The 10,971-nt window shown below is 48.8% G+C and overlaps 1 protein-coding gene and 1 long non-coding RNA gene across 40 annotated transcripts in view; one reads left to right on the plus strand and one right to left on the minus strand.

Annotated features, from left to right (window-relative positions):
* The window catches only part of LOC105067004 (uncharacterized), a 78,689-nt gene extending 72,880 nt beyond the window's left edge, over positions 1–5,809 (minus strand). For 30 of the 39 annotated variants that reach the window (XR_012510775.1, XR_012510760.1, XR_012510785.1 and 27 more), the window contains exons 1-2: positions 4,596–5,809; positions 612–697 (exon numbers count right to left, since the gene is read on the minus strand). This is a non-coding gene — a long non-coding RNA (uncharacterized LOC105067004). Of the gene's footprint in view, positions 1–439; positions 524–611; positions 698–4,595 lie in introns of all 39 variants that reach the window. The other 9 variants (XR_012510770.1, XR_012510758.1, XR_012510765.1 and 6 more) reach the window with 3 other exon arrangements.
* A 218-nt stretch (positions 5,810–6,027) lies between these two features.
* DUSP6 (dual specificity phosphatase 6) lies at positions 6,028–10,439 on the plus strand. The gene is made up of 3 exons (XM_010952457.3): positions 6,028–6,882; positions 7,482–7,919; positions 8,952–10,439. Exons 1-3 carry the CDS (start codon positions 6,483–6,485, stop codon positions 9,257–9,259), a joined length of 1,146 nt encoding a protein of 381 aa, XP_010950759.1. The 5' UTR covers positions 6,028–6,482; the 3' UTR covers positions 9,260–10,439.
* Positions 10,440–10,971: the final 532 nt, after the last annotated feature.

Here is a 10,971-nt window from a genome sequence, read left to right on the forward strand (position 1 = left end):
AGAATCAATGAATGTTTTCCCACTGGAAGGAAAGGGACACAAACACCTGAGAGAAGAAACCCATGCTGCTATCTTTCAGTGAATTTCCTTACTAGAGATGAACTTTCAAAGAATATTCCTGATGAAGTCTCTGTGGGATCCTGCTCGTACACTGATGGGTATTCCACCAGGTGATGGGAAGCAGAAACACAAGAAAGCTGATGAAGGGCGTAATTCTTAAGAGCTTAGCCTGACTGGGGCCAAGGTCTGAACGCCACAGCAGTTCATCTGCTCTTCCAGGTTGTGCCATTCTGGCAAAGGGTGAAAGGACCGTCTCCTTTGTAGGGAAGGACCACTCCGTCCCTGTGCCTGTGGATGTGACTCTGACACTACTGCTGTCAAGTCTAACCTCCCCTGTCTTTCCCCCCCATCACTGTGTTATTTGGGAAAAATCACTAACCTGCGCTCAAGGAGACCCCGCAGCTTCTCACCCTGGGATAAGCTGCACAGAGCAGCCGGAGGCAATTCAATTGCAAACCAGGATCTGCAGTCATACGAAGTATTTTACTTTGTGGCTCATATTTGTAACCCGCTTTGGTTTTCTCCATGCACAGCCCATCATTTTGTGTTACCTGAGTTTCCAACTGTTAGTCCTTCGGGCCCCTCGGGTTCCACAGTTCCTGCTGTTCAGACAGAAGCTGCTGTCTTTTTGAGGCACCTGTCAGGAAAGCTCAGCATGAGTTCTGTGAACCCCATATGCCCTTTATTTTAAGTCAGACTATTTCTAACACATTTCTTAAATGCAGTTAAATTCTATTCGGAGGTTTAGCTGTTCTGAAAGCCACCGACTGTCACTTTGAGGGCCTCCCCGGGACCTCTAAAATGAATCCTGAATATACCACAAGATTCCATCTTAAGTCAGACCTTCCAAAACACGCTCTCCCTATTAGCTGAAAATCTGTTAAACTATTTTCACATGATGTGTTAATAAATGTCACTGCAGTCATACAGATTACTCCAAGAAGATTAAAGGTCATGCTAACCCTTTTAGGTCTCGTAAATCACCAGTGTCCTCAAATGCAGGAAAATTCCTGCAAAGGAGGAGTTTCTCCAATAACCAAGCGAACATTTATAACTGAAAGATTCATTTTTAAGGAACTTTCCAGGGGGAAATACCAGGAAGAATTCAAGCACAAGTACTCAGTGCACATACACACACACCACACGCACGCACACACAGACACAAGGCTCTATGAAACTGTTTCTGTGCACTTAGGAAAATGGATCAGAGACAGTCTGCTGTATTCTCCAACCTTTAAATACAGCCCTCTATATGTCAATGACACTCTAAGCAGGGAACTGAGGTTCCTGGAAGTAAGGAAGCCTATGGTTCTTTCAGTCACTAGAACTCTCTTGAGAGAACGTTTCCTGGGGGCCCAGGCAATGGGGCCAAGATGAGGAGATTCAAAGCCAGATCACTAGCAATGGTGAGTCTGCTATGTGCAGAAATGAAGCAGTGAGTTTAAAAAAACATCTTCCTATTTACAACAGCCAAGACATGGAAATAACATAAATGTCCATCTACAGATGACTGGATAAAGAAGTTGTGGTATATTTATATAATGGAACACTACTCAGCCATAAAAAGAATCAAATAATGCCATTTGGAGCAACATGGATGGACCTGGAAATCATATTAAGTGAAGAAAGCCAGAAAGAGAAAGAAAAATACCATTTGACATCACTTATATGTGGAATCTTAAAAAAATGACACAAATTAACTTACTTACCAAACAGAAACAGACTCACACAGAAAACAAGCTTATGGTCACTGCGGGGGAAGGAGGTGAGAAGGGATAAACTGGGAGCTTGAGATTTGCAGGTACCAACTATTATATATAAAAGAGAATAGAAAGCTATACATAAAATAAACTAGAAAAACAACAAGGTCCTACTGTATAGCAGAGAGAACTATATTCAATATCTTGTAGTAATCTATAATAAAAAAGAATATGAAAAGGAATATATGTATGTATATGTATGACTGAAACATTATGCTGTACACCAGAAATTGACACATTGTAACTGAGTATAATTTAATAAAACAACAACAAAACATCATCTTTTGAGTACCTACTTTGTGCCCTACCCTCGTCGTGTGTCACCTTGGCTGTCTCTAATCCTCACAGTCCTCTGAGGTAGGCGTAACTACTCCCCCTCTTATACACTGCTGAATCCCTTTCCTTGCTTTAGTTTTCCATAGCACTGTCACTTTCTTATATACCATATAATTATTTATTTTGTTTATTGTCTGTCCTCAGGAGAATGTAAGCTCCAGGAAGGCAGGTTTTCTTGTCTTTTATTCACTGCTGCATTCCTGGAACCTAGAGTGAGTGAATGAATGAATGAATGGAGGCCCAGAGAGGGTGAATGACTTTCCTCTGTCAAACTACTCATTGGAGACATTTGAACTCAGGCCTATGTGCTACACTGACTCACATCAGGAATGGTTAGTTGTGAAGATTAGAATCTAAGACATACTCTAAGGAAGAGCACAGCATTTACTGGCTGTCTGACTAATGAAGGCAAAGAAAACCACCAGATGTGAAACGAGCAGGAAGGAAATGAGCCTAACTTTTGATCCTTGACATCTTGTGCGGAGGATAAAACATAAATCTGTGAAGCCCAGAAAAGCCTAGTGGTCAAAATTCAAAACGCAGACCTCAAAATGCAAATTTCAGCAAGGAACAGTGAAGCACAGTGGGCATGGTCTCCACAACATCCTGTGTTATGAGGATGTGGAAATCCTTAAGGGTCTGGAGTCAGGCCTCAAATCACCATCCTGCTGTTTGCTACTGTGTGACCTCAGGAAAATTCCTTAATCTCTGTAAATGGGGATAATTTATATGAGTTTCCCGAAGACTGATGGAGATACACATGTATCCATGCCCACCATGTGGTAAATGCTCACTGCATATATTACTTCTACTGGATCAGTTCAGTGTGGTTAGAGAACAGGGTGTTTAAAAGGGTACCAGTAGAGGGAAGTTAGAAAAGTAACTGGGTATACTCTGTATTTGACCGTGTTAAAGGATTTTGACCCTGGTCTGTAACAGCACCTGCTTTTCCTGACAGTTGAACTGAGATGGATTAAACAGCTTAGGGTAGTTCCTCAGAGGATTTCTCCTTAGACTAGGCAGTTCCAGGTGGGCTAGGGCTCAAAGGGCATCTTTGGGATGGAAAGGACACGGGCCATTCTGCAGGTTAGGAGTTCAGAAATTAAAAAATTAATACCAACAGCCAACGGCACACTAACGTTGTTAGGACACTTCACTTTACCCATTTAGTCATCACAGCGATTCAACGAAGCTGATATTTTTATTATTTTCCTGATGCCAAAGTGGAAGACTGCAGCTTAAAAGAGATAGATGATACAATCAAGGTCGCACATTTAGGAAGGGGCGGAAGCACCATTCAAACCCGGGCCGCCCCACTTCAGAGGTCCTTTCTTTACACCGCACTTCTTAGGCCCGAGCGGTCAGAATGCCATTTTATAAAATGTGCTGAGGGACTGCAGGGTTCAGAAACATGGGTGAAGCGAAACGTCTGGATCTTCAGGTTTGACAAGTGTTACGACCATCCTCCCAAATTGGTGCCCCAGCTCAGATAACCGCACTTTAAAAACAGCTAAGTAGAAACCAATTTCCCTTCCTGCCTCTTCTGTTGGAGTTCCTGGGCTGAAAGATGTCACTCTTGTCAGGCCAGCCGCAGGGTATCCTGCCTCTCCTCGCCTGCAGGTAGGTCCCAGTGACAGGAAGGTCTTGGGGAAAGGGACATCTGTTAAAGAGGTGGGAGCGGATCGGAGGCGTCGGCTTCAGCGCAAGCCTCCTCCAGCTAGAACTGGATGATATCCAGTGAAATATGGGAATTCTGTTCCAAGGGATGCCCAAAAAAGGCGCGAGGAGAGGAGTGCGGCAACCCCCACCTTCGCCGAACACGCTCCTCCAGGGGCGGCCTGCCTGCAGCAGAGCTCCAAAATTGGCAACCTGGGCCTCGCAGCCGCCTTTTTTTAGCCTACATTCCCCAAACCAGGGAAGAGGCGGGTGACTAAAAATGCAAATTGGAGCGGGGGCGGCAGCAGGCAGGCCTGTGGGTGCGGGGCGTCTGGCGAGGGGAGACCCCACGACCTCAGGTGCCCTCCGCTCTATCAGCGGTGGGCGCAGAGCGCCGGGAGGGCGCTGGGGAAAGCCGCTCCCCGCCAAGCCGCTGCCCCCCCTTCCGCCTCCCCGGCGGCGGGACAATGCGCGGCCTCTTTTCCGCCGGGGGTTAGGGAGGGGCGGCCGGATTAGGGCCCGCGCCTTCCGGCCGCTGCCGCCCCTCCCATCCCCCCGGCCCCCCGGCCGCGCCGGCCGCACACAGGTGGTTTTCCGCTCGGGAGCGGCAGGCCCCGTCACTTTTATATAACAATAGAGGTCTGCGCGCCGGGAATGCGCCTCCCTGCCGCCGCCGCGGCCCCCGCCCGCCACGCCTCCATCCGGCTCCCCGCCCGCCCTGCCCCGCGGTACCCGGGACGAGCGGGGCTGGCTGGCTGGCCTGGCCAGCACCTCCCCCATTACCTGCTTTCTCTGCAGCGCGGCAGACACGTTCCCCAGCACTCCCAGCTCTTCTCTGGAGCAGGGGCTCCCGGCAGGCACTCCTCCTCCCCCCTCACCCGCCTTAGGCCGCTCAAAAGCCCAAATCCCGCTCTCGGCCCAGCGTCCGTCCTCCGGGGTCGCCCGACGCCCCTCACGGGCTGAGCGCGGAGGCCGCCGGTACTAATGAGAAGCGCAACGCGCAGGTGCGGGCAGTGCTCCGCCAGTACCCAGCGACCCGCAGAGGAGGGGGCTGCTGCTGCAGCAGGGAAGTGGGTAACCCGTCTCGGAAAGTGGGAGTGGGGTGGAAGTCTCCCCTTTGACATGCCTCTCGGTCTACAGTAATCAGTCGCCAAGCCTGTGAGCCCCCGCAGGGTTCAGGCCTTGCGGGAGGACTGACCCAAGCGGATGGTGGGGCAGCCGGCCCGGTTCTGCGCGCCCAGGTGCACCTCGCCGAGGCAGCCCGTCCTGGCCGGTTCCTCTGTTGGAAGCTGAGCTCGCTGCCCAGAAATGATTAACGAGCGCGAACCCCCAGCGCGCAGTGGGTGACGGCGGCGGGGGGAGCTTGGGTCCCCGGAACAATGGCTCCTAACGCCCCAGGCCGTCGCAGAGGAATAAAAGCATTGGACTGCCCAACGAGTTTGTTTCTGCAGCCTTCACTGTTTAAAAAAAATTAATTAATTAAAAAGCTATTTTTTAAAAAGCTTGCTACCTATTATCTGGACAACCAAACATTTGTTTCTTTGCTTGCTTAAAAATGTTTCAACAAAATCCTGGTTTGTTTCAAAAGATGTTGGATTAGCATTTAACACCTCATCGGTCACTAAAGCCCAGGCAGTTCACCAGCCCCAACACAGCCTCGGCTAAAAGAACATCAGAGCAAACAGAACTGGGCTTTTTAAACTGGCAAACAAATGCCACACACTGCCTAAGGGGGAAGGGGGCGGTTAAAGTGAACTCCAGTCCAAATGAGTTTAAAGGGAATAAAAAGGGAAAAAGTCAGCACAAGTTTCCCTAAAGCTAGCTTGCGCGCACAGACGTCGCGAACAAGGGCTTTTGTGCCTGCTAATTGCACCATTTGTGCGCAAAAGTTCCGAGGCGAAGTGTGAACTCTCAACAGAAGGAAACATGAGACAACTGAAGTGCCCTGGTTTGTGTGCCCTGCTCCTCCTCCGCCGCCGCCTCCTCTTCTTTCTCCTTCCTCCCGCCGAGCCCGCTATTGCAGCTTGTTTGCACTGGAGCTTATCCGGAGCGGAAATTCCTTTCCGTTTTTGTGAATGACAAACTCATTAACAATTCATCAACACAACCTGTTCCAGCCGGCCCGTCCCCACGGCAACAGCCCCTTCCGCAGCGCGCTCATTGGCTGGCCCGGAGAATGTATCCATTGAGACGCTAGCTGTTTGTATCCATTGAGGAGCTGCCTCGCGCAGGGGGTGTGCTAGTGCTGAGTCCAAGGGAGAGTGAGCAAATCGAGGCTTGAATAATCCGAGAAAGACGCCCGGGTGGATTTGAGGCGCAGCCTTGGAGGGAGGGATTAGGAGCCGCTGGACTGTTTTTTTTTCCTCCCCTCTCAGTAGCACGGAGTCCGAATTAATTGGATTTCATTCACCGGGGAGGAACAAAACTGTCTGGGCAGCTTCATTCAGAGAGATTCATTGACACCAAGAGCGAGCGGCTGCAGCCAGGTGCAGAGGGAACCACCGGCTTCACTTCTGTCTCTCTTGCCCCAACAGCTCACCCGGTTTGGGAAGGGCGAGGTGGAATTAAAACCCATCTCCGAGAGCGGCGGCTTCTCGCGGCGCTCTCGGCCTATGCCTGCCCCGAGGGGCGTCTGGTAGGCACCCCGCCTTCTCCGGCAGCTCGACCCCCATGATAGATACGCTCAGACCCGTGCCCTTCGCGTCGGAAATGGCGATCAGCAAGACGGTGGCGTGGCTCAACGAGCAGCTGGAGCTGGGCAACGAGCGGCTGCTGTTGATGGACTGCCGGCCGCAGGAGCTGTACGAGTCGTCGCACATCGAGTCAGCAATCAACGTGGCCATCCCGGGCATCATGCTACGGCGCTTGCAGAAGGGCAACTTGCCGGTGCGCGCGCTCTTCACGCGCGGCGAGGACCGGGACCGCTTCACCCGGCGCTGCGGCACCGACACCGTGGTGCTCTACGACGAGAGTAGCAGCGACTGGAACGAGAATACCGGCGGCGAGTCGGTGCTCGGGCTGTTGCTCAAGAAACTCAAGGACGAGGGCTGCCGGGCGTTCTACCTGGAAGGTACGTGCCAGGGGAGCCCCGCTCAGGGGGCAGGGCGCGGGACACGAGGCTGCGGGCTGCAGGCGGGGCACGCGGACTGGAAGCGCCCCTGCTGCGCTTGGCTGGCGCTTCTGTGCCAGGGGCTGTCTACCGGCTCCAGGCTGCGAACCTCACTTGCCCCGGACCGCGAGTGGGGCCCGAGCAGAATCGACCGGCTTCCGGCCACAGGCACGGGCAGTTTCTAACTAGCTCTCCTTCCTACCTGGAATATCCTTCACCTCTCCGTGCTTTCTATCGTTAGATTTTTGAATTCAGATTTGCAGGACGGCAGAGGTCGTTGGGGTGCAGATTGGCACCTTCCAACCCCTTAAAATATTCAGAAAAGTTGCCATTTTGTGCATTTCCGGACTAAAAAGAATAAAGGTTCCCAGGGGAGGCGGGCCCATTCGTTCTATTCGCAAAGGTGCAGATTTAAGTGTCTTTCTCTTATATTTGGCTTGGGGCGGGGGGAGCGGTTGGTAGAGCGCTGTGGTGTGTTTCTGCGCCCGGCTGCGGCTCTCAAAGCTGTGAAAACTACTACGGGATCTCGGGTTACATGATTGCTTTTCTCGTTCTGGCAGGTGGTTTCAGTAAGTTCCAAGCCGAGTTCGCCCTGCATTGCGAGACCAATCTAGACGGCTCGTGTAGCAGCAGCTCGCCACCGTTGCCAGTGCTGGGGCTCGGGGGCCTGCGGATCAGCTCCGACTCCTCCTCGGACATTGAGTCTGACCTTGACCGAGACCCCAATAGTGCAACGGACTCGGATGGCAGCCCGCTTTCCAACAGCCAGCCTTCTTTCCCCGTGGAGATCTTGCCCTTCCTCTACTTGGGCTGTGCCAAGGACTCCACCAACCTGGACGTGTTGGAGGAGTTTGGCATCAAGTACATCTTGAATGTCACCCCCAATTTGCCAAATCTCTTTGAGAACGCAGGAGAGTTCAAATACAAGCAGATCCCCATCTCGGATCATTGGAGCCAAAACCTGTCCCAGTTTTTCCCTGAGGCCATTTCTTTCATAGGTGAGACTAATTAACAGTCCCCTTTTAGACTTTTAAGTGCAAAATTCCTAACCATTCCTAAAGTCTAAACTGTTAACCTCTCTTGTTGCTTGCTAATTTGTCAGACTGCAGGTTTCTAATGTTCCAAGGGCGTTCTTAATTCTGTTTTATCTTCTTCCTAAGGAAATGTGTCTTTGGACAAGGCTGCAGACCACAGGTGTATTTGAAATGCTGTCTGCTTCTTAACTCTGAATGCAGTCATTTGAAAGGGGGACCATTCATAAGTAGACAACAGAATTTTCCTACAATCTCTGGACTCTAGGGGAGGGCCAGAGAGACGTGCTCGTGGTAGACAGGAATTCTAGCATGGCTTTATAATTTTTAAAAGCCCTGGGAGTTGTTTTAGGACACCCAGTTGGTTGTTGGAAAGCCCTGTGAATGCTAGATGTTGTAAGTCAGCTGAATGCTACTGTGATGCCGGTGAACAGTGAGGCAGTGAGGGTAACCTGAGCCCAGCAGGAAGGACTGTGGGCTGAAAGCCTGGAGAAGCGAATCTCCAGGCATTGTAGTGCATTTCCTATTACAAAGGAACTCATTTTCAGGCCATGTCGACATCCTGTTCCTCCTAATGGGCTGTCCCCTGTGACTTCCCTCTCTCTTTTAAAATGCCTGAATACCTCCATTGTTAGCTGCACAACAGTTGGAGAATAATTTAATAGACCCTTGCAGTCTGCTTGTCTGTATAAAAGGCATTCACGACCATATTGCAGGGTTTCTGGTATTCACATGCTGAGGCAAAGAATGCACACATTAAGGAGTTTTTTGCTGGCAGAAACTTAATACAAAAGCTCCCTTTTCAGAAAATATCTGAAATATGTAATTGTGCCCAGTGTCCATGTTTTATCACAGTGATACATTTTCTGCTGCCTGCAGGGTTCAACTGCCGCACACGATTATTTTTTATCTTTTTATTATTATTCAGTTTTCAGACTGATTATTCACAAAGCGTGGTTTTCAGTCTACTGACATTTTGCCTTTCTTGTGTGTTTTCAGATGAAGCTCGGGGCAAAAATTGTGGTGTCTTGGTGCACTGCTTGGCTGGCATCAGCCGCTCGGTCACTGTGACTGTGGCTTATCTTATGCAGAAGCTCAATCTGTCCATGAATGATGCTTATGACATTGTGAAGATGAAGAAATCCAACATCTCCCCCAACTTCAACTTCATGGGCCAGCTGCTGGACTTCGAGAGGACGCTGGGACTCAGCAGCCCCTGTGACAACCGCGTCCCGGCACAGCAGCTCTATTTCACCACCCCCTCCAACCAGAACGTCTACCAGGTGGACTCCCTGCAATCCACGTGAAAGGCTCCCCACTGGGATGTGTCCGCTCCTTTAGCAGTTTCTCTTAGCAGCGTCAGCTGGGCTGCTTTCTTTGTATGTGGCCCCAGGTGTCCACATGACACCAGCTGTCTGTATTAGACAAGGTTACCACGTGTGGAGTCGGTTACCACAAAGGGAGAGATGTGCTCCATTGCTGGAAGAACAGGACATGCTGTACAGATACAGGCAGAGTACGGTTGCTCCACACTCCTGTGTACAGCCTACCCCGGCAGGGACTGGAATTCGAGGCCTTCCAGGTATATAGGGTAGGACCAAATGGTAGGGTTAGGAGCATGTGTTCTTTAGGGCCTTGTGTGACTGTTTCCTTTTGCATCTGGAACTGACTCTACATTGTCTTCAGTGAAGACTGATTCAACTTTGCATATCGAGGAGCCAAAGAGAGGTTTCAGCTCTGTATCTGTAGTATCAGTTGGCAAAAAATAAAAAGAAATAAATAACAAATCAATCAAGTGAATCTGATACTCCATTTGATTATTGTAAATATTTGATTTTGTTTGAATTGTGTTTGTTTTTCCTTTCATGGGTTTAAAAGAAATCATCCAAAGGGAGAAAGAGCAAGTATGCCACTTCTTAACAAAAAAATAGAAACTTTCACTCTTTTGTAATCCAAAGGAGATATCTGCAGCAAGCTTGGCTTTACCGATTCTGAACGAGATTTTCATGGACATTTATATTACAGAGACCTTGTTATGGTGCAGTCTTCAGTCTATTCCTATATCTTCCTTGTGATTTTTTTTTTCTTTTAATGTAGTTTGACTATGCCTTACCTTTGTAAATATTTTGGCTTGTATTGTCTCAGAGGGGATATCTTGGAAGGATACCAAAACAATGGCTCACTTTTTTTCTTTTTAAACTTCAGCTGTGCTAAACAGTATATTACCTCTGTACAAAATTCTTCAGGGAGTGTCACCTCAAATGCAATATTTTAGGTTGGTTTCTTTCCTTTTTCAGAACAATGTGTGTGAAACTGGAAGTGTGTGTGTGCGCACAGGCAGCCCGTCGACAGGCGAAAGGCATATGATTGTGGAGGAGGGAGACTTATGTGGCTCCATTAAATTCACGGTATAAAGTTTTGAGCTGAAACTTATTATAAGAATGTAAAACCTTAAATTATTAATAAATAACTATTTTGGCTATCAAATGTGTATTTCTTAAAATTCTCTCCTTAATTGTACTTAACATAGGAAGGGACACATTTTAGGACTTTCTCAGTTGGGGACTGATGTTGGCCTGTAAAATACCTGTAGGAATAAATAGCAGGGCAGAGTTCTCATCTTTTTAACTCCCAAGAATGTTTTTCAGGTTCAGTCTATGAAATTAATCTTTTGCTTTGAATAAAAATGACAGAAGGGATTGACTTTTTCACTCCTGGACATCTAGTTCAGAGGCATCTAGTTAATAGGCATCTAGTTCTGGCTTATTTAAGAAAATTGAATTCCTCTTAAAGAATGAAGCCATAGAGCACAGCTTGCTGAAGTGTAAGATTTGGATATTCATGAACAGTCACAAAGAGGGGGCACCAGAATAACAAGGTGACTGTCAGTGTTAGCCTCTCCTTCCCTGTGGGCATCTTCTGCTCAATAATACTTAGACACGCCAAGGAGAAAGTAGAGCTAATTCTTCAGGTTGGTAAGTGTCTGACAGTTGTACCTGCAAATTATCCTACTGTTGGA

This window comes from Camelus bactrianus, chromosome 12 (genome assembly GCF_048773025.1).
Source record: "Camelus bactrianus isolate YW-2024 breed Bactrian camel chromosome 12, ASM4877302v1, whole genome shotgun sequence".
Taxonomy (NCBI): domain Eukaryota; kingdom Metazoa; phylum Chordata; class Mammalia; order Artiodactyla; family Camelidae; genus Camelus; species Camelus bactrianus.

What these genes read in the sequence shown, in the direction of transcription:
- DUSP6 (XM_010952457.3), top strand. Translation starts at nt 6,483, where the DNA reads ATGATAGATACGCTCAGACCCGTGCCCTTCGCGTCGGAAATGGCGATC. An exon ending in CCGGGCGTTCTACCTGGAAG is followed by an intron (nt 6,883 to 7,481) that starts GTACGTGCCAGG and finishes TCGTTCTGGCAG; the next exon opens with GTGGTTTCAGTAAGTTCCAA. An exon ending in TGAGGCCATTTCTTTCATAG is followed by an intron (nt 7,920 to 8,951) that starts GTGAGACTAATT and finishes GTGTGTTTTCAG; the next exon opens with ATGAAGCTCGGGGCAAAAAT.